The 26966-nt window shown below is 37.6% G+C and overlaps 3 protein-coding genes across 9 annotated transcripts in view; 2 read left to right on the top strand and 1 right to left on the bottom strand.

The window, feature by feature from the left end:
- ptpdc1a (protein tyrosine phosphatase domain containing 1a) overlaps positions 1–8528 on the top strand; it is a 73102-nt gene extending 64574 nt beyond the window's left edge. For all 6 annotated transcript variants that reach the window (XM_048172446.1, XM_048172445.1, XM_048172444.1 and 3 more), the window contains 7 exons: positions 820–900; positions 992–1110; positions 3934–4071; positions 4191–5341; positions 5471–5656; positions 7083–7193; positions 7341–8528. In XM_048172446.1, the coding sequence (XP_048028403.1) occupies positions 820–900; positions 992–1110; positions 3934–4071; positions 4191–5341; positions 5471–5656; positions 7083–7193; positions 7341–7475 (1921 nt within the window). In that variant the 3' untranslated portion in view covers positions 7476–8528. The remainder of the gene's footprint in view (positions 1–819; positions 901–991; positions 1111–3933; positions 4072–4190; positions 5342–5470; positions 5657–7082; positions 7194–7340) is intronic.
- Positions 1–26966, bottom strand: part of barx1 (BARX homeobox 1) — an 81674-nt gene that overhangs the window by 14183 nt on the left and 40525 nt on the right. The gene's annotated exons all lie outside the window — the stretch shown is intronic.
- On the top strand, positions 10878–26654 carry wnt7aa (wingless-type MMTV integration site family, member 7Aa). Of its 2 annotated transcripts, XM_048172448.1 has the most exons (5): positions 10878–10996; positions 14275–17250; positions 18183–18409; positions 21950–22221; positions 24314–26654. In XM_048172448.1, the coding sequence occupies exons 2-5, from the start codon at positions 17180–17182 to the stop codon at positions 24791–24793; spliced, it is 1050 nt and encodes a 349-aa protein (XP_048028405.1). In that variant the 5' UTR covers positions 10878–10996; positions 14275–17179; the 3' UTR covers positions 24794–26654. The 2 variants fall into 2 exon arrangements, with proteins under 2 accessions (XP_048028405.1, XP_048028404.1); XM_048172447.1 differs by lacking the exon at positions 10878–10996 and having other exon boundaries at positions 13019–17250.

Here is a 26966-nt window from a genome sequence, read left to right as displayed (position 1 = left end):
CTCAAAGATCGAAGAATGAAAAATGAACATCCACACACATCAAGATATAGGCAAAAAAAGCTCACATCAGTTTAGTATACAGAGGCCAATAATGCAACGCTTTGGTCCCTAAAACGTTTTGCTGCATGTTGCACTTTGGCCTCTGAATAATAAATAAATTTAAAAAAATTAATACATTTTTTATTTTATTTTATTTTATTTTATTTTATTTTATTTTATTTTATTTTATTTTATTTTATTTTATTTTATTTTATTTTATTTTATTTTATTTTATTTTATTTTATTTTATTTTATTTTATTATTTTATTTTATTTTATTTTATTTTATTTTATTTTATTTTATTTTATTTTATTTTATTTTATTCAAACTATACGAACTTCCTAAAGGGACATGGTGAAGAAAAAAAATGAGATGGGAAGAAAAATGATTTGGCTATGCTTTTGAGTTCTCCCAAAGGTTTTTGAGAGGGAACGCAAAGGTTTTGTGAGCGAACGCAAAGTTTCTGAGGGGAATGCATTTTCTGAGTGATTGTTTGGGGAGCGCAAAACATTGGCAAGAGAGTACAAAAGGGTTGACTTATTATTTTTCCTCCCATCTCATCTTTTTCCACCACTATGTCCCTGCCCTAAGGGGCTCTGTAAAACTACTTGTCCATCTTGGACATTTTATTTTTATTTTTTTCCCCCCATGAGTATAGCCTTTGAGAAATCATTTATTTATTTGTTGACATACCATTTGCTTTCCATTCGTATTTTGTAATATTTGTATTAATGTTATTCAGTCAGATATTTTGTTGATATCAAATTACTCTGTTCACAGGATAACTGATAACCTGTTAGCCATGGCACGACCTTCAACTGAAATCATGGAAAAATTCAACATCATCGAACAGTTTCATATGTATGTTGAACTCAGCAGCAAGCTACCAGTAAGTGATTCCAAAGATGCACCAGGGATGACTTTGCTGATGCTTAATCATACTTCCTTCTAGGTGTGGCTTAAAGACGGTAATCAACCTGCAGCGTCCAGGGGAGCACGCCAGCTGTGGCAGCACTCTGGAGCCAGAGAGCAGTTTCACCTATCGCCCTGAGGTTTTCATGGAGGCAGGGAGTGAGTAGCTCACACATGCACACAAACATACACCTATTCCTCCATCAGTAGTCAGGGGAATCAGGCTGGGATAAATCCTCAGTATTAACACATTAAATTGTCAATGTGTTTGACAAGCTAAAGAACCTTTTAAGCAATGTTTGCTTTCTAAACGTGGTGATCATGCAGTTGTTCAGCTTCCATTCAGGTATTGAGGCTTGGAGGGATTGGCAGCCCTTAACGAGCTCTCCTGAGAGTGCTGCTGTGCTTATAGACAGCCCCTTCTGGGAAACTATGTAAGGCACAATTTTCCACAGTGCACAGCAGGTCCAAACATGCACAAAACCTCTCTCAAATTTAGGAAGAGTCAGCACTGATGAGAGGTCCTCCATGTGTTAGATAATTTATGTTTGTTTTTACATAAACATAGACAAAATATTGTTTCTTCAACTGTGGGGTATTTTGGCCCCCTGGACATTTGATCTTTAATGAAAATTCCCACCACAGTGCCATTTCCACCACATCACAGATAATGTTTTATACTTTTGTTTTGTTATAGCATTCTAGGATGGAAATGACACTGGTGAAGATTACGTTTTTAATATGATTACGTTTTTATTAAAAATAAAATAGCTAACATTTTATGGTTCTTATATAAAATATAATATTTTAGTTACATTTTTTGCTTAGTTAGACAAAATTACAGCTTGGTTGGAAATGACGCATGATAAAAATATTTTGTTCACAAGTGATACCCTTATAACTTGGTTGTTTTTTTGGTCAACAAATACACTAACTTTAGTAAAAAAACATTTTATTTTTACATTTAACATTTTTATAATTGTTCAGTGTGGTGAAAATGACACCACAACTGTGCCACATTTTAAAATTTTGCACAAATGTTGAACTTGATTCAGATCAATTTCAATTTATTTCACTCTTTGATTGTCAAGATTTAAAGGGTTAGTTCACCCAAAAATTAAAATTCTGTCATTAAATACTTCATTCATCTTCGGAACACAAATTAAGATATTTTTGATAAAATCCGATGCCTCAGTGAGGCCTGCATTCACAGCAAGATAATTTACACTTTCAATGCCCAGAAAGGTACTAAAGTTATATTTAAAACAGTTCATGTGACTACAGTGGTTCAACCTTAAAAGTGCCCCAGATTCAAAAATTGAATTTACCTCGGCATAGTTGAATAACAAGAGTTCAGTACATGGAAATGACATACAGTGAGTCTCTCAAACTCCATTGTTTCCTCCTTCTTATATAAATCTCATTTGTTTAAAAGACCTCCAAAGAACAGGCAAATCTCAACATAACACCGACTGTTACGCAACAGTCGGGATCATTAATATGTACGCCCCCAATATTTGCATATGCCAGCCCATGTTCAAGGCATTAGACAAGGGCAGCCAGTATTAACGTCTGGATCTGTGCACAGCTGAATCATCAGACTAGGTAAGCAAGCAAGGACAATAGCGAAAAATAGCAGATGGAGCAATAATAACTGACATGATCCATGATATCATGATATTTTTAGTGGTGTTTGTAAATTGTCTTTCTAAATGTTTCGTTAGCATGTTGCTAATGTACTGTTAAATGTGGTTAAAGTTACCATCGTTTCTTACTGTATTCACGGAGACAAGACTGTCGTTATTTTCATTTTTTAAACTCTTTCAGTCTGTATAATTCATAAACACATCTTCATTCTTTATAAATCTCTCCAACGGTGTGTAATGTTAGCTTTAGCCACGGAGCACTATCAAACTCATTCAGAATCAAATGTAAACATCCAAATAAAAACCATACTTACGCGATTAGACATGTTGCATGACGAACACTTTGTAAAGATTCATTTTTAGGGTTATATTAGCTGTGTGAACTTTTTTTATGTTGTTTAAGGCAAGAGCGAGCTCTTGGGGCGTGGAGCATGAGAATTAAAGGGGCCGCACACCCTGAATCGGCGCATTTATAATGATGCCCAAAAATAGGCAGTTTAAAAAAATTAATTAAAAAAAACCTATGGGGTATTTTGAGCTGAAACTTCACAGACACATTCAGGGGACACCTTAGACTTATATTACATCTTTTAAAAACATGTTCTGCACCTTTAATGTTATGAAGTGACTAGAATACTTTTTGTGCGCCAAAAAAACAAAATAACAACTTTATTCAACAATATCTAGTGATTGCCGATTTCAAAACACTGCTTACGAATCTTTTGTTTTCGAATCAGTGGTTCGGAGCATGAAAGTCATGTGATTTCAGTAAATGAGGCTTTGTTACGTCATAAGTGTTTTGAAATTGCTACACGTTCCGAACCACTGATTCTAAAATCTTTAGTATCTTTTTGGGCGTTTGAAAGTGTAAAATAACTCGCTGTCAATGGAGGCCTATTTTTTATCAAAAATATCTTAATTGTGTTCCGAAGATGAACGAAGGGCTTACGGGTGTAGGACGACATGAGGGTGAGTAATTAATGACAGAATTTTCATTTTTGGGTGAACTAACCCTTTAACATTTATTAATTCATATTTGTATGATGAATATTCATAGTTTATTATAGAAGTCAGAGTTTTCTGGACAAGGGTAAACAATCTATAAATAAAGCTATTTAAAAAGTAGGGGGGGAAAGATATCTTGAAATGTTACTTTTACTAAAAAACAACCTCTGGGACATAAAAGTGACTGAAGCAATTCAGTCCATGAAAGTCCAGTCCAGAAATTCATTTTGTACTAAAAGTAAATAACAAAAAATGTTTTCGGTCTGAACTGAATTTCTTGAATTGCACAAGTTTGTTTCATCTTATGAGAATTGCATTGAACTTTTTCCAGTTTATTTTTACAACTTTGGCTGGAAGGACTATGGCGTGGCATCCTTGACCACTATTCTTGACATGGTGAAGGTGATGTCATTTGCCATGCAAGAGGGTAAAATTGCTGTCCACTGCCATGCTGGACTTGGCAGAACAGGTCAGTTTCTTGATTCTCTTGAAAATTTACAACGATAATTTAATATAACTTTAGTAGTTTTCCATTTTACTGATTATTTGATTCTTAACTACCCTTCATGCACATTCGTCTTCTCATAGGTGTCTTAATAGCGTGCTTCTTAGTATTCACATCCCGGATGAGCGCAGATCAAGCCATTTTGTTTGTTAGAGCTAAACGTCCAAATTCCATCCAGACTCGTGGCCAACTGTTATGTGTGAGAGAGTTCGCCCAGTTCCTTGTGCCACTGCGGAGTGTATTCTCGTGTGCCGAGCCCAAAGCTCACGCAGTCACGTTGTCTCAGTACCTGACTCGACAAAGGCACCTGCTGCACGGCTATGAAGCACGACACATGAAGAACATGCCAAAGATCATACACCTGGTCTGCAGGCTCCTACTGGACATAGCAGAGAACCGGAAAACGGTGGAAGAAGAGGTGTTGGACATCCCAGACCTCACGGAGGAAGTGGAGAAGACGGTCTCGCTGCAAGCCCTTCAGCAGTTAGGGAAGGAGATGAGGGGGAAAGGGATTCCCATATCCTCACCTCGCTCTCCTGACCAACCCAGCTTGCTTCTTAAAGGAACGCAGAGTGATCCACCTCATGACCGGCCACTCTGTAGCGACCAGGAGTTTGATGTTCTTTGGAGATGGCCGACGGTAGACAATACCTACAAGTCTCAGCTCATCTTGAGAAAATGTCTTAGCTATAGCGACTCAGCCTTGCACAAACTGGACCCAAGGGTACAGTTATTACAAAGTCCCCAGAATGCTCTTGGCAGCAAATCTGGGTTAAATTTTACCGAACTTTATTCGTCGCAGAGCAGATTAGATACACAAACCCCTGACCTTCTGCCATCCCTGTTGACATCTGAAGTCAACAACAGTCCCAAACATGGCTCTTTAACTGGTTCCTGTAGCTCCCTGGTACAATCCAAAAATGTTGAAGGCAATGTATCCTGCTCTCCTGTCTCCGTAAAACGGGTACCTCTGAAGGAAGCAAAGCGCAGCATGTCTTACGGCTTTCTAGGGAGGACCAGTGACAACAGTGTGTTTTTGACACGTCAAGGCGTCAAAAGTCACCTCAGCCCTAATGAAAACACAACCTCTGATGTCACACAACAATTCACAGATGTTCCTATTTTAATGCTTCAGAGTGAACTCTCACCTGAGACTCGTCATCTGTTTGTGGCCAAAGCTCTCACGATGGACATTGATGGAGAGGAACTCAGGAGCACAGTCTCAACGTGGCAGGTAGGGGCTTTGTTTTATTCCATAGATTTTTGGATTAATTGATTCTCAGAACTTTAAATCCATATCCTGTCATTCTATAATGCAATTCAGTAACTTTCAGTCATTTTCACACTTGCCGTTGCCCCTCAGACAGAGCTGAACTCCCGTGAAGGTGCATGGGAGAGGTTGTGCACCGAAAGAGATCCTGTTGTGCTCTCCACACTCATGTGGTCTTGGCTAGAGCAACTAAAGGAGCCAATCATCACAAAAGAGGATGTGGAGACTTTGGCTGGAAACCGATTCAATCCCCAAGATACTCTTAATTCACTCGACAAGGTACCAACTAAGGTGTCTTTAGAGCAGTGTTTCTCAACCTTTTTGACTCCAAGCCCCCTGCTTTGTCCGAGACAATATTCGTAAGCCCCCTCCTGATATGTCCGTCAGATGTACATTTGTTGTTATAAAAAACTCAAAAACATGATGTCAGTTTAATGTTATGCATCTTCATTTTTAATGTTTTTTAGCAGTTTAATTCAATTCATCATGAAATGAAAATTCACCCTATCTATTTTGTAAATTAATGTTATAGATCTCATTGTGAACCATTCATCCATGCATGTTTCCCTTTTGTTATGTTTTGACCTCGTAATGTTTAACCAAAATATCATAACTGGACCTTCCAGTGAAAACAACAGACTTGTCTTTGGTGACATTTGTCGGACTTCTCCAATCATTTAGTCCACTTAGTTAAACCCAAAGACTGTAGATATATAAAGACGGTTCACTGCTATTAGTGATGAATGGGAGAAACTGCAACGCGCAATATGGCGGAATACATCCCGCCTTCTAAGTAAAAGAGACAATCGCTGATTGATAAATTCATTGCGTCACTGCAGCTGCAGTTAGAGGATCCGGTTCCCATAGAAACCCTGAGAATCAGGGTTAGGACTGCACATGCGCATTGGCTCGTCTAGCCTGAAAAATAAGCTTTTTTAACGTTAATTGAGCATAAGTAACAACATTTATGGGACAGTTCATGTCAGATTTTGTTGCTGATTTGAAATATGTTATTTAATTGTGAATTCGCAAAGCAGTTTTTGAGATTTCACGATTCCCCCATTCAAACAGATAGGACTTGGTCTTGGATGCCCTAAATAGCTGCCCTAAGGGGTTGCAAATATGGCTGCCGAGTAAACAGACTTTCCTTGAAAGGGACTTTGGTTAAACCCCACCTCTGCAAATTCACATTCAACTACCTCCACTTTTGAATGCAATGCCCACATCTCAAAATCCAATCAACAGCCAATGCACAGAACCAAGTTCCTTTTTTTTCCTTTTTGATAATCCGATGTGTGTTCATTGCAACTTTAAGACGTTCTCACAGTTTCCAAGATGTTCTCACAGCTTCTCTTTTTCACTTTTTCCCAGTGTTTTAATGGTTACAATAGTTATAATGTTCCCCTTCTTACTCCCTAGACCTTAAATAGCCTAAGAAGGGCTGTAACATTAATGGGGGCTCGTCCGGGATTTGAACCCGGGACCTCTCACACCCAAAGCGAGAACCATACCCCTAGTTTTAATATAACTAAATTTAAATTATTTTAAGACTTATTGGGAGGTTTGCAGAGGCCCCCTAGTGGGATCCAGTCCCCTGATTGGGAACCAGTGCTTTAGAGTATATTTCATTACAAATGTGATTGTTTTTTCACTGTCTAAATGGATTATGTGTACTCTAAAACATCTGTTTGTCTTTGTTATTTAGGGACAAAAACAAACTCTTCTGTGTATTCTTGATTGCGCTGCTCATTTTCTTAAAATACCAGAGGAGGTTGAGAATGCCTTTCTTGAACGCACAATCAAAGCATTTACTTGGGTAAGTCATGGCCACAAAATAGCTTCACAACAGACTACTGGTGGAATTGAAGTGAAAATGTTTTTTTTTTTTCACATAGTAAGATTTTGTGGAACTTTTTAGATTTGTTTATCCTAATTATGTGAATCTAATCATTGTCTAATCCAGATTTCCTCAGATTCAGAGAATGGGCAGTTAATCTATAAGACTCTGAAAGATGTCATGATCCCCGTCCTCAATGATATGAGGACAAAAGCAATGGAAGAGCTTGAGCTGACCTGCCACTGTACCATCTTACCCTGATCAAGATGGTGAGACACTGGATGTGGAAACTGAAATCTGGAGTCTGCACTATAATTTTGAACGAAAAAGAAACAAACAAACAGGTTTAGTGTTTTTTTTTTCTGTTTTCAGTGGTGTCCTTGCCATGATTACTTATACAAATAATGTATTTTAACATATTTTATTTGTGAGAGAACAATAATTACTGCCATACATGTATGTGCCACAAGGTTTTGTTAGGCTATTTTTCTAATTTTGTTCCTTAATAGTTTATTTTTTGGTACACAATATTTATTAGCAAACTGAGGGAACTATTTATTAATAAGTATGTCATGTATTTATTTTTACATTTTTGTTTGGCTCTAACGAACTGAGAATTCTCATGAAAATGTGTTTTGTCATATCATACTGTTTGAAGAGATAGATGTTAGATGTTCCTCATTATTGACTAAACCAAAATAACATCACTGTGCAACATGTCTCATTTTATGACACAGTCTTTAATACTTTTATTGAATGAAGCAAATTGCCAGATTTTGCTGATTTTTGCCTTTGCAATTTTAAAGGTTTGTATTTAAGGTACAATAGAGGACAACTGAATGCTTTCATTCATAGTGCAACAGTTTATATTATGAATGGCTCAGCATGGCCTTGATCACACTTTTGAAAAATACTGCCCTGTAGACAGACTTTTGCAGGATGCTCTTTAACTTTTATTGGCATTATTTATAACCAAGCTGCTTCTTTTAATGAACTTAGAACAAAAAAAAATCAAAAGGAATATGTACTAATGTGTTTGTCATGTGGTGTTTTAGTACTAGATAACACTGTGGTGTTAAAACTGACCTCATTTGTCATCTAAAATGCTATCATTGTCTTGTTACTTGTACTTTTTTAAGTAAATATCATGTAGCCAGCAGAATACACGTTTATTCATTCATGTGGAAGAATTGTGAGTCCGATAATTCTTGTCTGATTCCTAAAGACAGATTATTGTGGATTTTTCCTAAGAATTATATATTTTTTATTTATTACATTTTCATTCAAGTCTATAAAATAAAGATCTCAATGTTATCTTTGGCACGGTGTCTTATTAACATACTAATTCAACTTTGCCTCCATTAAGTTTCTTTATTGCACTATTTAATAAATCGTTCATTTTTATGTGTTCCGAATCATTATTTCAGGAAAGAAACCCTCACCACTGCAATTACACCAGGGTTGTCTGGGTCAGCTAATGCAGCAAATAAAAATTCTAATAGTTTTGTTTCCTACTGAAGTTTTTGAAGTTGCTTTGCAACCAGCGCCAGCTTTTGAATAAGGCAAGATAACACATGACGTTTTAGAAGTACTTGGCATGTTTGAAATACAGAATGCTTTTTATAAGAATCTGTCTTGTCTTGTGTGTCTGGATCTTTTCATTCAGGCTGTTCTGGAGCTGCCCTGCAGCTGTAATTATTGCCAGAAGTGCATCAAACAAACTCAAGTTGCGTAAAAGAGCGCCCTTTTCCCTGCCTCATGTTCTGCTAGGTCAGAAAGTAATTTTCCATGCATAAATCCAGCAGAGTGTGATAAATGGTGCTTTATTTTCTAATTGAAAGGTATGCCAAACATGAGGATAAATCTGAATTTAGGTTTGTGCTGAGAACACTTTGTCTTCAGAGATGATGTACGTAGCATCTCGGGTGAATATTAAAACTAAAGCATTTGCTATAAGACGTAGGTCACTCATGACAGTACTAGGTGTAAAGCCTCTACTTAAAATATGTTCAGAATACTTTAAGATCCTCTTATAGATATAAATGTTTATACATTATTGATTCTACATACTACCTTATCAGTCTAATTACTAAAGTATGCACCAACATGTTCATTTAACTCCAATATGCTGATTATACCTAAACATGGATGAATAGTCTTGGTCTTATAAGTTGTGGAACTTTCTCTCAGACAACTCATGAGCAGTTGACTTAGACCTTTTAAAAAAAATCTCATATCACATCTGGGTCATTCCATGTCAAATCAACCAATCTCAGAAACTTCCCCGGCTCAAAATTGTTATTTTGTTCTTTTTTTTTTTCTTTTTTTTGTCTAAAGAAAGACAAACATAAGTATGATGAAAGCCAAAATATTAAATGTCACAGATGCATTTACTGAGTAATCCACTATTTTGTAGAGGGGGGTCAAAATGACAATTTTCACCTGAGATTTGGAGCCAATTTACAAGGGTTGAAAAAGAATGACTATAGAAAGATGCCAGCATCATTATTTTATTTTTACACAGAGATTGGTCTATTAGTTAAATCTGTAAATTTGAAATCTTTGAGTAATTTTTACATTTAATATTTTGGCTTCCTTCTTCATTTATGTATTTCTGTCAGCAGGAAAAAAAAAGAAGAGGATCAAAATCTAATTTTTTTTTAGTCTGGGACCTCTGGTTGAGTTGACACGGAATGGCCCATGTCTGTTTTATTTTATTGATTCTATATTAATTTGAATGGTTGTATAAAAGAGTGTGCTACAGTCTTGCATTTATCTATATGTATACAAGTTTTCCTGGATCTTAGCTCAGCTTTCAATGCTGTTTGCTTCCAAAAAGGAACGATATTATAAATATAGGCCTAAGGTTTAATTTACTATTTTATTTAAACTGTTTAATGCGATTCAGTGTGTTGCTGATTGGTTAAATCAATGGTGAGTGTTTTTTAATCCAGCTGATGAGTAATAGATATTATTAGTGTTAAAAAAAAGAGTGATTTACTCATGATGAAAAGCTTCGTGGTTCAAGCAAGACTTTGTAAATGCAGATCAACAGCCCCACCTGGTGGTTGGTAAATCCAGCAACTTCACATTAAAAAAAATTGCCAATGAATGGGTTTTTGGGCATCAGTGAATGCACGCCAAGTGCCTATCTGTTTATTCTATTCTATTCTATTCTATTCTATTCTATTCTATTCTATTCTATTCTATTCTATTCTTATGTGGTAGTAACTGTCGAACACAACTAATTTTCTTATAATATGGTATATTACATTTATGTTTCTAACTATGGTAAATATTTAGTATATTATATTAAAACATAACATGTTAGTAATGAGTTCCAGAATATTTAAATACATTTAGTATGAAATTGGATGCGTCAGTATTGCTTTGTTGTTTAATTTTGTGCTTAATTTTCTCATACACTGCGATGCACCGGAAGTTGCAGTAGCTAAAAAGGGCTAAATGCAGAAGCAATCATGCGTTGAGTGCGATAAATAAACAAATAAATATTTTACATTTTATGTAAATATTAATATATATATATATCTATGTATGTAAAACAAAAACAATGTATGTCTTAACATTAAAAAAAAAAAGTCTTTAAAAAAATCTATCAGAAACTCCCTCATAAACCGGAGTGCGCGAGCTGAGAAGGAGGTCTCCTCCGTCAGTCCTCTACGCGTTCATCCGGGTCCTGGAGTTTCAGCACAGTCGCTGACCGCGGGTGTTCATCGCTATTAGCCAACTAGCCTTCAGCTTCCATTGAGGACACACTGAAGGTATGACAGAGCGTTTGTATGTAAAAACAGTCCTCTCTTGTTACCAAGGAAACCGTGTCGGTTTTATCGCGGGTATCTCTATTTTTTCTTACCTCCGATAAACTTTACAAGAAGTTTCCATTGCTTCCTACATTATTTAAGAGCGATGTGTAAACTAGCTTGCTGGCTAGTTTGTGAGGGGCACTTACCCTAGCATGCTTTTTGAATAGAGCTGATGTATTTCACATGCGGTGCTCTGAAGAATTTTATAGTGTCGTGTATGTCAGAAATGCCGTGGAGTTTCTACTTGTTCCAGGGGTCGTTAATTTGGTGGGTAGATGTATTAGCAGGCTAGCCACTGTAGACCGCCATTTTTTATGAATCAAGCGAGGGAAATTTGAGCAACATACAAAGAGTTTGAGAGGACAAACTACGAGACTAAAGAGTCCACCATTATAATAGAAAATAATTGATAGGAGTGACTGTCTTCGAATTGTCTCTGTGTAAAATAACGTTAACGTGTTGGCAGTGCAGAAGAGTCTCTTAATTCTAACACGTTAACTTACATGCCAAATGTGGATGAGGAATCTCACTGTCCAGCAATTTACGTATTTTATTTAAAGTTAAAGATATCTGGACTTGTTCAGTACTAAATCAGGTTGTGTCTGTTACGTACAGACTTGGTGCAAGACGTGAGGTGTGATTTCTAAAGCAATTTGACAGGCAGCTTGTGCCTTTCAAATGCAAGTTTCATGGAGTGTATATATAATATATATTCTGTTTTCTTGAATAATTCATTAGCACTTTTCTTTTTCTCTTTTCTTTTGCTAAGTGGAGATAAAGGATTTGTTCACACAAAAATGAACATTGTCATCAATTACTCACTCTTATGTCTTTCCAAACCCATAAGACTTTTGTTCATCTTCAAAACACAAATTATTTTAATGAAATCTGAGAGATTTCTGTCCCTCCATTGACAGATCATGCAACTACCACTTTGATGCTGCAGAAAGTTCATAAAGAGATTGTAAAACTGATCCATTAAATCAAGCAAATTAATCCAAATTATTGGAAGAGAAATGATTGCTTTATATGATGATTTAATTTAGGCTTTTAATCACATATAAACATTCATCACTGCACACATCAGATATGGTAAACGGAAGCTCAGTCATGCTTGCTTGACGCTAAAGAACCAGTGATGTTCATTCTCATGTCACATAGTACATTTGAGTCTCTGCAAGAACCAATGAGATTTGTTCTCTCATGTCAAGAAAGTACAGTTGAGCTTCTGTTTATGTTCACTGATCAATGGTTATATGTGAATAAAAGCCTAAATTAATCTGTTCATCATATAAAGCGACTTAAAATTTGGACTAAACCGTACAATTCATATTGATTTATTTTACAATTGTTGTTGTGATCCTTGATTGTATTTTTCTGTCTTGATGTGTATTTCTGTATGTTTGTTATTGTTGCTTCTTTCTTGGCCAGGTCACTCGTTTAAAAGAGATTTTAATCTCAATGAGTTTTTGAACCTGGTTAAAGGTGCAATATGTAAGAATTTTGCAGCATTTTCTCCCTCATACAATATTGCATACATACATCATACAAAATGGCATTGCATGCCATTTATCAACACAAGCATCCAGCATTTAATATGATATTCTAAAATCGATGTAGCTTACTGCAGTGTGCAACAAGTGTCTCACAGTAGCCACCGAGCGAACGCTCAGAGTAACGTTATAACATCATTTTCAACACTCTCAGATGTATCTAATATGATAAACAGAGCTGCGTTACCTCATACGCTTGACCAGAAAAGCGGAAGCCGCGTCGGCGACTGTGACATAATTAAACACTCGGTCTTGCTCTGCTTCATACTACAGTAACGTTAATAATCGCATCCATGAACATGATTTCTTCCGGAGTCCTATCCCGATTGTTTTCCACCAGCTGTGAGGTGAAGACCACATGTCCCAAGTTTCCACGCTCAAACTTGGCATCATCAAGCTACGCCTTTGTTTTGAATAGGCCTCTAGTGACCTCTAGCAGACAGAAAATATTACATATTGCACCTTTTAAATAAAGAATGAAATGAAAAAATGAAATGCGAGTTTAAGGCAAGTAAATGATGACAGAATTAAAATTTTTGGACCACTTCAAGAACTAGTACCACATTCACTGGTGAGCTCAGAACTGTGTCCTTTCAAAGATGAATATGCAGCATTATTGAAAACATGCAGAACTGCCAGAATGTAAGTTAGGCTTATGTTGCCAAATGCCAAGTGGGCAAATTTAATGGTTTCCCAGCCAGATCCTCTGAATGCCACTGTCTTTCTACTTTGACACTGTTTTGGGGGGAAGAAAAATCCTGTTTCCTGTCTGAATAATCTTCATCCATTTTTCTCTCATTGCAGTACAAACTGCTTAAAGTCAAGTTGTCATTATATCAGTGTTTCATGCATTCAGGAGATGTACTGCACTGCAGCTGAATCTGCAGCTCCATGGTATAATATACACAATATTATAAATAGAAAGTTAGAATATTGATATCGAGCTGTCCTCTCTGACTGCATGCGAAAATGATCATAGAATGCAATATTTTGTCCAGTTTGTGAACAAATCACTCAATTGGGTAACAAATCAGAACGAAAAGATCGGCAGTCATTGCCAAAACGACATCCTTAAGGAAATGGTTCATTATTTTTGTGACTGTAATATTTTATTATTATTATTACAGTTACTGTTCACATGTGGTATGTGCATGTTTATCATAGTTAACACATTTTATAAACTCATTGCATTGCTTTATGAAAAATAGTTCCAAAAAACATGAAATTGTATTTAGAATGAGCTACCAACAAGATGGCTGAAAACAAGACAAGGCTTTTGAGTGCTTTGGTTCCCTCTTGCTTGCCTGCTGTTACTGACGACATCTATCCCAGAGCCAAACTGGGCCCAAGTCTGAATGTGGCGGCATTTAATCTTGACTGAGATGTTCGTACGTAGCCAAGTCACACACAATGTCAACATGGCTTCCCGGTGCCGAGAGGGTGCCAGTAACTTGGCCAGCCCCTCCATTTTGCTGCATTACCCGTGGTGTCTGATGCAGTTCGAGGGAGCATTTTGTAGTCCTACAGATGCCCGATTGGGGTCTTTTTTTCGTAATGCGTTTATTCGCAGTAACTTATAATGTTGTGCAATGAGAGCAGCGACTATTTTGAGTTTTGAACAGTCGGTTTATTTTGTCAGCAGATTGATGAACCTTAATTCACTAACCTCTTTCCCGTCCACAGAATGAAAATGGAAATGTGGTAGATGCCGAGACGAGAATCCTAACATGGCGGGCAAAAAAGGACTTGGGAAAACATCAGATTAGTTGTGTCACTATCCAGTTGCATTACTTCATTTCCAGGTGGAAAGAAGGCGATATGTGCACCGTGGGATGAGGTAGTAGGTTGTATAGTTTTAGGGTCACACCCACACTGGGAGATAACTATACAGCCTACTGTCTTTCTCAAAGTGAAAACGGAGCTACCTACGGAGTCTCATCCTACATTTCCTGATGATTAATATCAATGATAGCATTGTCACGGTATGTGTCGGTTGGCTAGCTGAAATATAGACATTTTGTTTTATTGTTAAAATAATAATTTGTGTGTGGTGGTATTCATTGTGTTGCGTTATTTAGATGGAAATGCTTGTGCAGTGTGAGGTAGTAGATTGTATAGTTGTAGGGTAGTGATTTTATCCTGTGTAGAAGATAACTATACAATCTATTGCCTTCCCTGAGGGGCAGAAATACGCCAAATTAACATCTAATTACGTTAGAAAATGTAATGTAGTGTTTTGTTTCTTTTAATAAAAGCATTTTTCTTGTTTCTAATGTAACGTTTTACCAATGCAATAAAAGTATTTGCAAATTGATCACTGTTTGTCATTGATTAAAACTGATATTTATGTAATGCCTATTTTTAACAGACAAAGTAAAATATTTCCAAGTTAAGAGTGGAAGACAATCCTGGATTAATGTTTGATATATTATAAGAGGTTATTATTGTCGCCGCAGCGTTATGCATTCATCCTGGAGATGGCGCTCTTGTATTATCTATATATATATCTTTGAAAACATGGCTGAATCTAACAGGATGATAGATGCTGTATGTCCCGAATGATCTGCCCCTGGTTCAGAGTTAGAGGGTGTCTTTAATTTGTAATCCAGCATATGCTGGATTTCTATTGCTTCTGTTGCCTGTTATTATGCCACTATAATTTATATTCATATGGTATAAATTTACCAAACTCTGCATTAAGGATCTGTAATCGCATTGTGGATCATTTTGGGATGGATGGTTGCTTAGCAACTAGCAATATTTTAATCGTCGTTTGAGCTCGAGACTTTCATCTCTTCACGAGGAAACTTTGGAAAACGTACCAGTAGCAGATAATTTAGGTAAAATAATGAACTGCCTAATAATGGGTCTGATATGTGTGTGCGTCATATTTGGACTTTTAAAAGTTTGTTGCTCAAACATCAACGCTCCATGGATTTAATAAACAAGGAATGTGAATTGTGTCGATGTTAAAATTTAAATAGAAATCATTTGCACAAATAATCAAGCACTTTGTATTTTCTGGTTCATTCCACAAAATGCGTGCCTTTTTTTCATTTGTCAGACAAACTCTTGATGTATTTATAAATTACACGACTTTCTCAAGCGAAACTTGTTTATATGTTGGGATACTGCCTTGCGTAACAGGGTCGACAGTTCATTTACTCACTAGCCTACTAACCTCATGCTATTGAAAGAGAATTTAATGATGAACATCTACAAATATCCAGTTTTCAATATCAAATCAGTTGTTTTTGTTTCCTATCAAAAATCATGTTAACAGGGTTGACTTTCAGATCGTGTCTGGCAACCCTACTGAAAAAAAACCTGCATAGCCTATGCTGGTTAAAGTATGTTTTGAAGCCGGTATGCTGGTTTATGCTGGTCCATGTTGGTCCTGGACCAGTTTAGGACCAACATGGACCAGCATAGGACCATCTTCAAAACCTACCTTACCAGCATATGCTGGTTTTTACAACAGGGAAACCAAACACAATAAGACAATTTGATAAAGAGACACTTCTAATTTATTGATTTGTTCGTAATAACTGGATTTGTTGATGTGGAAAGGCAAGCCTTACACACATTTTCAGAATTAGGGACCCTTTTCTTGGAACACTTAATATACATTTCCGTTCTATCTAACTTTGTATCTGTTGTTATTAATTGATTTGGAATGAATTAACCTTTCATTAAAGATCACAAGATTAAACTAGTTTAAAAGTTTGTTTCATTATCTAATATTTGTTGTACTGTTCTTGGTCACGCGGAGGACTCACGGTTCTTTGAATTTTTTTTTTTTTTTTTTAAATTTTTTTTTTTTGGAAGGTAGATAGATGAACATCTCTCACCTCGCAATTAAGGGCTTGAGGTGGGTGAGGGGGAAATCTAAAGTCGAACAAGTTTTCTTTTCTCATGGGAGGAGCAAACGGGTGCAGGAAAATAGATAAAAGCTCTGTTTAAGAAGCTGGAGTTACTGCGATATGATCTTCGCCAAGAAGCGCATAGAGAATATTCATTTCTTACTCAGATTGGTTATTATGGTATTATAGCGCGATATATAAATCCAGGTGACACATCTGTCGTTGATTACTGGGTTGTCGTATCTCAAATCAGATTTTTACCTCAATACGTACTGTAGCCTACTTCAATGCATACTTGTGTAGTTTGGTTGAACGCGCGTGTTTGCGGTGTGTTTTGAAGTCATTAGTCGCGTTATCAACCTGCTACTCGGCTTCAGGAGCGCACAGACGTATAAAAGGAATATCGGAAAGTTTAATTTCCTTCAGTACACATCCTGATAGATTTAACAGATAAAGGATCTGCTGGAAAGGGTGCTGTGAATGTAAGAGCGGGTAGTCTGTTCTAGTGAATCGAGACGCGTAAAAGTGATTCAGAAGTCGTACATATGCAGAATAACATTCATCTCAACGCGTCCCGAAGGATATCAGCTCAGGTGTTCACGTCAAGTTCTCTCGGAGTTTTGCATCCCTCCAAGGACTTGCTTTGCTTGTGATAAAACCTCTTGTCCACCGGTTAGGAGACTACTATCACTTCACAGTCTATTAACAAAGTATACAGGCTGAACATGAGCAGGAAAACACGCCGCTGGATTTTTCACATTTTCCTCTGTTTGGGGATTATATATTTGAAGATTGGGTAAGTAGGGTGAAATGGAATTTGTTTACCTGTTTTAACCTGCCACATTTATGCAAATATAATCCATATAATATTGATGAGAATTTAATTATTGCGAGCACATTGTCTGTTTACTGCCATGACACTTGCATATGATAAAGTTGTTTGAATATATAGTCAAAGAAACATGAGCAGTGGAACTTTTTTTGTTATATGTATCTGAAATATCTCAGTGACTTTTATTGTCCGTATTTATTAAATTCTTACAAAAATAGTTGCATGATGAACATTTTTTTAATTCACTTATTTTTTTTAAAAAATGTTTGTCAAGTCAGTGTGGCCTAACCAAACGTTAAGACTCTGTTGTTGCCATGAGAAAAAATAAAATAAAAATGAACACAGAGGACCCCTTTAGAACACCCTTGTTTTGTTAAGATCATTAAATTATATTTTTATGAATGTTTTTGTTCATGTCTAGTAGTGTATCTCTATGAAAACTTCATTTTTTGACAAATAGGCCTTTTTTCTTTCTTTCTTTTTTTTAAATAAAAGTTTTAAATCACATGTTTTCAAGGTGTTAAGAACGTAATTTTACTTGATGGATATACTGCTTGATTTTTGAGTAAAAAGATGACACTTTTAAGAACTTGGGACTAGATTTTAAAACGATTTCTACTTTTTTATCATCTCAAACATATGCCATTGTCTCACATAGGCCTTTGTCCCATGAAATTATCTCTTCTTTTTCCTACAGAACAATATGTAATGATGCTATGAGTTATAATACTCAAATAATAACATCCATATGATAGTTTAACTGTCTCCCAAAGTGCTTTAGTGCTCAGTTTTGTTACCATCCATGTACTGTATTCTGTGAATTATATTTTAGTCATGGCCGATGATTCCTAATATTTTTCTGTATAAATATAAAGCCTTATTTCTAAACTTTACAGGGGCTTTTCCTCCGTGGTTGCGTTGGGAGCAAGTATTATCTGTAACAAAATTCCTGGTTTGGCCCCTCGTCAAAGGACTATCTGTCAAAGCCGGCCTGACGCTATCATTGTCATTGGAGAAGGAGCACAAATGGGAATCAATGAGTGTCAGTTTCAATTCAAAAATGGAAGGTGGAACTGCTCGGCCCTCGGGGAAAGAACTGTCTTTGGAAAAGAGTTGAAAGTGGGTATGTTACCAAATTATTACATTTATATTTTTACAGTATTCAAAAGTGAAGTGTTGATATTTTTAAACTAGCGGCCTCCTATTGCAGGCAAAAACGAAAAGCACAAAGAATGTTATTTGACCAATTCACTTTATTTTAAGCCCTTTTAAGAGCATCAAAGCCCAAATAAAGCTGTTTTTAGGTTAAACGTGTGGGTGAGGAAACCTTTAGATTTTAGTTTTGCTGAAACATTGACAGTCTTTGTGATATTTAATGGTGAAATCAGAGGTCACTCTTATATATCTGCTAAAACACTCTTACTTTGCTTAATATTATTACAAATATATGTTTTCTTCATAAAAAGAGACACATTTTGGATAGACTTGGAATGACACTATGTCATGTCCTGTTTCTGTCACTTTGACATCTCATTTGAAATGATTTGTCATTGGATGTCAGGCTAACATTTAGTGTCTCACAATGTCAGGTAGGTTTCAGCTGCATTCATGGAGCAAGTGCCAACGCGGCTGGATTTATAGCCCTCTCAACAGTCCACCCTCTCAAAAGAATTCTTTTTCTAGTCGTCCTGTCTTATCTGTAGATTTGAATGATTTGGCAGTCAGGGTTTTCACTTTACCACGGGTATAAGTTACAGTGGTTGAATGGTAGGACCAAAAGAAAGTACAGTATTGTGAAGAAATGTAACAATATGTCACCTTTAGAGAGACAAAGCAAAAGTAATTAAGCGAGTTTTTCACTTGGGGGTAATGTTATCCATTTTCCTAAGGCAAACTTCGGCCTGTTAAGGGGTCCTTCAGTGCTATTGAGCCTACGACACTTTGATGAATGGTGGCGTGAAGGACTTTGCTTTAGTTTCAAAACCTCGTTTGCATTATTGCATGGTTTTTCCTGTGGAAGATGGCTGAAGGGAATTTCAGTGCTCAAATATCGGAAATATTTCTAGATAATATTTAATATAATTTCTCCTCTTTCCTTTTGCTGCACGCTCTTAGGATCCAGTCAGTGTTGCGATGGTGTGGTTGAGGCCCAGGGGAAAAGCTTAGATCTGTAGAGACTTGTATCTATCGCTGAAGGTGAAGCTGTATTTTATCCCTTTGCATCAAAGACAAGCGCCTCCAGAAAAAAAAAAAAAGGTTTTCGTCTCTTTCCATCTCATTCTGGAGCTGCACACACTCAGCCGTTTACACTTGAATGGCAGCCTGGATTTGTTGTGGGTGCTGATTATATTATTTAATGCTGTCTGCTTGGACAGCTGCTTTAGGTCTTGTGTTGTGTGCCCTCTCATCTAAGCGCTTCAGAGCTGACGCTGACCTAGAGTGACAAACCGTGGTCTCCATTTCTGAAACGGCCCAACCGCTTTATTTACCCAGACTCTTTTTGTTTAGGATTAAATATAATGGACAACCGTTCAAATATGATTGGTTTCAGTGGGTGTATGACCAGTCATGCTCATAGTAGCAGAAGCTAGGAGATGAAAAGAGTAGTTAATCGTTTGGGGAGGGGCTTGCGTACTCAAAAAAAAAAAAAAAAAAAAAAAAAAAATTGAGTAATGTGCAATAACTTTCAGGGCCTGGTACCAAGGTCCACATTTGGCACACACGGCCATAGATTCCTCTTTTAGGTGCACATTTTGCCTTCTCCAGTACCGGTGGACCCGTTCACCTTTTTATCGTATATATGAATGAAGCTGCGATTGATATATAGCTTGCTGGAAATCAGCAGTTGGACAGATATGCGAAAGGCGTACCATCTTTGTGCTCGTGTTACTTTATGTTGCTTGAGCGCAACCCTCCTAAATCTTCTCTGACTTAACCACCCTCTGGTATGCTCAAAAATAGTTTTCCTCCAACAGCATTAATGCCTCAAGTCCAGACAAGTACATTGTATGAGGTTTATAAATTAACCTCTTGCATTTACAGTTTTGGCAAGAGACGTCTCGCACAGAATCATGCGATGCCACCGATTCAGATTTCTCTCGAAAATAAATGACACTCATGTCATAACACTCATGTTTTATGGGTGTCTTATCAGCTGTGTTTGTGTTCAGAATATCTTGATTTGAGTAAACAAAGCTCGAGCGATATACAAAGACAAGGAGCATTCTACTCTAGTATTGATGAGAATTTTAAGATTTCGCGTCAATACGGTCTTCTTTTTCCTTTCCTCTCCCCTGGCGACAAGCCCAAACAACTCATAAAAATCTCCACATAATTGATGCCCCAAACTGGCCTTTGTTAAATTGCATGGGCAGAGTTCCAAGATGTTTATCATCAGCAGGTCAACACATACCAATGTTAGTGAGTTTCAGGAAACCACTGAAGTTTCTTGATCGCTTGAAGGTGAAAATTCCTGAATTGCTGAGCCGGTCTGTTAACAGTCTGACATATTTGTGTGTGTGTGTGTTTTTTTTTTCACTTCTCCCCATGAAATGATCAAAAGATAGCAAAGATATTAATTGCAATAACTCATGACATCACTCTTTATGAGGCCTAAAGAGGTTAACTTTTTAAGTGTTTCTTTGGTTCCAGGTGTGTAAATGATTCTTAGGACAGTCAATACATGATGACTCATTAATCCAGAAAAGGATATGTACATTTCCGGGAATGTTAACATAAGTGAGCAACAGTGAATGCATCTTAATTTTTTTTCTAAGGGGTTTTCCATGTAGCTAGGACTCTTATTTTGTACTTTTATATTTGCGAACACTTTTATCTGAAGCGACTTGCATAGCTTTCAAATGTATTCCAGCGCTTTGTTGGCAGCATTAAAACACTGCCAAAGAAAATATTAAAATAATAATAATAATGAGTGTCCATTTGAAAAATTGGAATTTGGTTAAGAGTTCGCTTAAAAGTTCTTAGCTTGCTGTCACCTTACCAAAAAAGTCCTTGAAATAACTCTTCGCAGAATTTTCAGACCTATCTTTGTCCTTATAAATGAAATACACTGTTAACCTGGAAGTGCCCTGTTTAACAGTGGCAATCAATTATAGCAGTGCTCTGGCCAGGGAGGCACTGCATGCCTGAGGAGTTCATCTCCACAGGGTGGATCCCTCGTTCTGACGGAAGCTGGGACAGTGGCCAGGCTAGAGTCTAAACACATACCCTCTATCTCTACCATTCTATTGTCTCTGAAATAAACCCTTGTCATTTGTGCTTATTAAAGAGATGGACTGTTCCTTCCTTTGCTCATCTGTGTGCAAACAGTTATTTGTCTTTCTGTTTCCTCTCTATGACAACTGAAGGACAATTATTTGCGTGTTGAGTAATCACAGGTATATGATCCGTGTTTGTTTTGCCTATGTTGGACTCTAGATCATTTTTTATAAGCCTACCACACTTTTCCCACACCATCTTCCCGAGGCCATTCTGTTAATCAATGTGAAGTGTGTATGATAAATGAACTTCACTTGACTCAACTAACACATTTCATTATTGCTTTGAGTGTCAAGATATGTCAGGTATGTAGGGGGGTTTAAAACTGCCTATAACTGGATCTTCTTGTCAGCAATTTTGACATAGAATGTTCTTTTGGTTCCAGGCAGTAAAGAGGCAGCCTTCACTTACGCCATCATCGCTGCCGGGGTCGCCCATGCCATCACGGCGGCCTGCACGCAAGGTACGCTGAGCGGCTGTGGCTGTGACAAGGAGAAGCAGGGCTTCTACAACCAAGAGGAAGGCTGGAAGTGGGGAGGATGCTCGGCTGATATTCGCTACGGTCTGAGCTTTTCGAAGGTGTTCGTCGACGCACGGGAGATCAAGCAGAACGCCAGGACACTCATGAACCTCCATAACAACGAAGTGGGACGCAAGGTATGTGTAAGACATTGTTTGGTTTACATTCTTGTAAGTCCTACTAGGCTCTTTTACTTGAATTTGCTCTGATTAGGAGTGGGTTGTCGATTAGCAATAGCTAGGAATAGCAATGCAACTTTAGTTTTGGCACGCACATGACCAGCTATTTGTGATTATGGCAAAACTGTAATTGTGCCTTTTAAGTGATTCAGAAATCGTAAAGGAGATGTGATTCACTAGAGAGGTTAAGGTGGTAAGACATTCAAGAAACTGTGGGATTTTACACTCACGTAAGTCAAAAAGATTCGGTGTGCAATTGAAAATATAACGTCAAAACGCATACCCAGAATGCCCAGGCAGTTTGACTGACCTTCATAAGCTTTTCATCATTCAGTGCCAATCTGGAGAGTGTGATGTTTCAGCACTCTGGACAGAGCTTCTTTTGGGGCTTTAAACCCCTAAGCCTGACCAGTAACCTTGTGTAATGTTTTATCATAAAAATATGTTCTGGTATCTGTTGCCTCACATGCACCAAGGCTCTCCTCATAGCAAGTACATTCAGTCCAGTGCTTGTCAATTCACAAATTCATTGTGAGCTCACAGCTCAGATGCAATTTTCTACTTTTCATTGAGCAGTTCTCAATGAAAGTAGGGTTGTGGCATCGACATGCCACACCCATTATTTGGATTGGTTAATGGATTGCAATGCACCGCCTCAGTGAGAACGCAAGGGGTGTGGCCTCTCCTAAAACACATGGATCTTTCCTTTGTAAACTTTTCCGGAGACTTGCTGTTTATCAGGAATCAGCAGCATGAGCACACTAAGCCTGATATGCATCCTAGATTGCAGACAATTGCCAAAAAGACTCCAGAAAGTCTGAGAGAGAGAAAAAAATAATTAAAAAGCAAGGTAAAGCCTCTCCCACCCACAGCAAAAGTGAAAAAGAGTGAAAGGAAGAGAAAGAAAGGGAGAGAAAAGACACATTAACCGACCACACCAAAGATTACGCCGCCTCGAACAGGCAATCCACTGATGCCAATCAGACCTCTCGGATATCTTTCATATCTAAACAGGCACTCTGCTTCACTGAGTTCTGCTTACGTTTGCTCATTCATTCATCATTCTGTTTTTTCTGTGCAATTTTTTGTTTGCTGGAGTGCAATGCATTAATATGTAGCATTTGTTTACATGAAAAATAACTACAGGTCAGGAAAAGATCTCAGCCTATCTCGGTCACACTGCTGCTCAAAATGTTGTGTTTTTACCTGTGGGGCTTGACGTGTGTACGTATAACAAGGGGAAGCACACAGGCACCTGAAACCTGATTCCTGAGCTTTATCTGTGTACACTACACACAGGCTGATTGTTGTAGGAACTCTGCGATCATCGTTCAGTCAGTGTTTATATCATATCCTGTGCAGATTCCGCTCTATTGCTTATACAAGACAAGAGACTCCTACAGACAACCTCTGATAGTTTGCCCCTTGCAACAATTTGTGGCGTGTGTTGTGTACACAAATGAAACAGCTTCCTACAAGTAGTCAGAGAGCCTGTGAACACAAGCTGTGTTTTGCAGGCCTTTTCTACAGAACCGAGAGGAATGAGGTAGTCTAGCACTGCAAGTTTAACAATCCTTGCATTCTTCAAATCGGAATGTAAAAAAAAAAAAAAAAAAACCTTTGTCTCAACCTGTTCCCAGAAATGTGCTTTAAATACCCGACTGTATGCTATGGAGGGTGATTTTACTAATCCCTACTGTATTGTATATTGTCTATACAGATTGTGGTTTGCTGGAATATGCCTTATATTAGATGATGTGGATATATGCAAAATGTTTAAACAATGGTTTATGACCAAAACTACCACATACCTTTTCATAAATAAGATCTTTTCCTTCCTCATACATTCTCCGCTTAGCATCAGTAATTCTATCTTTTGTAACGGATGATTGAACACTTCGAATTTGTCACCAGTCAGACCAACTAAATCAACAATGAGTCATCAAACAGTCTAGTTTCATAATTACCTCAGGCTAAGATTCCTAAAAGGAACCTAGGTGCCGAAATAATCCCAAAGGTATTGACTTGTTTATTTTTCCTCCCACCTTAGATCTTGGAAAAGAACATGCGTTTAGAGTGTAAATGTCATGGTGTATCTGGATCCTGCACCACCAAGACTTGCTGGACCACTCTCCCAAAGTTTCGGCAGCTGGGTTACATCCTCAAGGAGAAGTATAACCATGCCGTGCATGTGGAACCTGTCCGAGCCAGTCGGAACAAGAGACCTACCTTTCTGAAGGTTAAAAAGCCTTACTCGTACCGGAAGCCCATGGAGACGGATTTGGTGTACATTGAGAAGTCGCCCAACTATTGTGAGGCAGATCCTGTGACGGGTAGCATGGGAACCCAGGGCAGGATCTGCAACAAGACTGCGCAGCAAGCCAATGGCTGCGACCTCATGTGCTGCGGCCGAGGATATAACACACACCAGTACTCGCGTGTGTGGCAGTGCAACTGCAAGTTTCTTTGGTGTTGCTACGTCAAGTGCAACACCTGTAGCGAACGGACAGAAGTGTACACGTGCAAGTGAAATATTTATTGCTGGGGTATTGATGCACACCTGTGGCTTGTGTGGTAGAGGGTCTGCAAGTGTCGCAACTGGACGACCACTGCTATGGATTCCAGGAATTGAGAGGAAAGAGCCATTTGCACTGGAAAACGTGGGTTTGGTGGAGTCTAGACGGAGTAATTGCATGCAATGCATGCAGCTTTGCTCCAGAGCTCTGCCGAAGGCTTCATGTTGGTACCAGTAGACACCTTTCTGTTCCAGCACTGAGCAACAGAGCGAAGTAGCCGGCAAAGGCTTGATCTGTGGACCGTGAGAAAGATGTGGGGTGTGATTGAGGGTGTTCTGCTCCGTAGATAGTACGGAAGGCATTTCTGAGGAACGTTTTGGTCTGAGGGATTGACATTACAAATTAAATTTTACAATTTTGTAATTTTACATTACAACATTAAAAACTGTACATGGACGCAACGATGATATTTAACTTTTAATTTAGAGAAAATGGCTAATGTTAATTTATTTAATAAGGAAACTACTGATTTTTCTCATTGTGTTTACTAGCTTAGATTTAGCTCTTCTCCTGTTTTGATGTTGAGTGTTTTGCATAGAAAAAAAAACTGACCAACTTTTACACTGTATATCATGTGCTTTAGCTTAGGGATGAAACGACGATGCACGATACAAAAACAAGTGCGCTGCACTCTAGGTGTAATTACTAGTCTCTGAAAGCGGAGACTCTACTGTCTTTAATGTATCATTGTGAGTCTTTGTGCTTCCATTTTCCCCTCTCCTTCAGTGTTAACCCTTGCACATATATTCCTATGTACAAATACACACTGGATTTGTGCATCATGTTTAAAGGCTCATTCCTTCCAAAGTGAATAAACAAGTAGCGTCATACTTTTTTAACATTGGTCCACAAGAACATTTGTGATCCAAATTGGAATAGCCCATTCAAAATAAGCGTATTTACATGGGAACTAAATTCTACCCACTTAGACTTAAACTTTATGACCTCAATTGACACAAAGCTTTATGCTAATGAGGCCACAAGCTCCCCTCGCTTTTGGCTAATATTTGCTCTGTTGGCAGAGAAAGAGAATCAGTACTTAATTCACTTAGGAATGGAACAGCCTCAATGCAGATGCCCCGCCTGCTACTGATGTGGAATGTTGAGATCAGATAACCAATTCTATTAATGTTATATATTATAGGTAATATAACACTTTTTGCTGCTAGTTTTGTTCTGTTCTGCAACGGTAGTTAATACTAGTAGTATTTTGTGTGTTGTGAGCAAATGTGGTCGTTCAGACAGATTGTCCCTGTGTTGACATATATTTTGTAAGAGATTATTTTTATATGAGTATTTTATTTATTTTTGTGTAAAGGAAAAACCCACTACCGATGTCCTTTTAGATGGACAGAAATTAGAGAGATAAGCTAGAAACGGTGTGATTGTGTCATGGTACCAGCTTGAGCTTGATCAATTTATGTAAAGTACATCTCAATGAAGTATCACTCATGGTGGTGTTTTTGCATATCACAAGACGATCATACTGGTGTTCAAATATTCGAGTAGCATTTTCATGACAAAGGTCCTGGATGTGGGATCAGTAAGGGAAACTAGTGAAATAATCCTGGGACAAAACTCTCTGGTACTGAGAAAAATTCACGACTGAGGGTTTTAACCAAAGAACATCTGAATTTGAGCATGGCGCAAGAGTCTAAAAACAAGACGGCCTTGATGCAGTTATTTTACAAAATCAGTGATTTGAACAGATGTTTTGCCAAATTGATTGTACTTCATGATTGTGTCATCATAAATGATAAAAAATGTTGTGCATTATGTTTTGAACAGTGTTAATAAATGTTTCCTTGGCTTGCACCAGTTTTTGTTTTCTTCAAAAGGCACATTTTTATTTATTTTATGGGATAAATTTAAATAGATTTTATAAACCTGACAAACTAACTGCTATTTTGAATCATCACATTGCCCGCATTGTTCAGCTTTACATCTTTATGAAAACAGAGTCATCACTAGCTTGACAGTCTCTCAAATTAGTAAAGTGGTAACAAGTAGCAAAACATCCATTGCTGTTAAGTTATGGTTGACTACTGGTTTTGACAGTTTTTACTACATGGATGACCGCAGGGCAGGGAGGAAGCTAACGAAAGTACTTGCATGTTAATGGTAGGG

This window comes from Megalobrama amblycephala, linkage group LG21 (genome assembly GCF_018812025.1).
Source record: "Megalobrama amblycephala isolate DHTTF-2021 linkage group LG21, ASM1881202v1, whole genome shotgun sequence".
NCBI classification, from domain to species: Eukaryota; Metazoa; Chordata; class Actinopteri; order Cypriniformes; family Xenocyprididae; genus Megalobrama; species Megalobrama amblycephala.
Note: the sequence above shows the minus strand (reverse complement) of the source record. Positions and strands in the feature narration are given on the sequence as shown.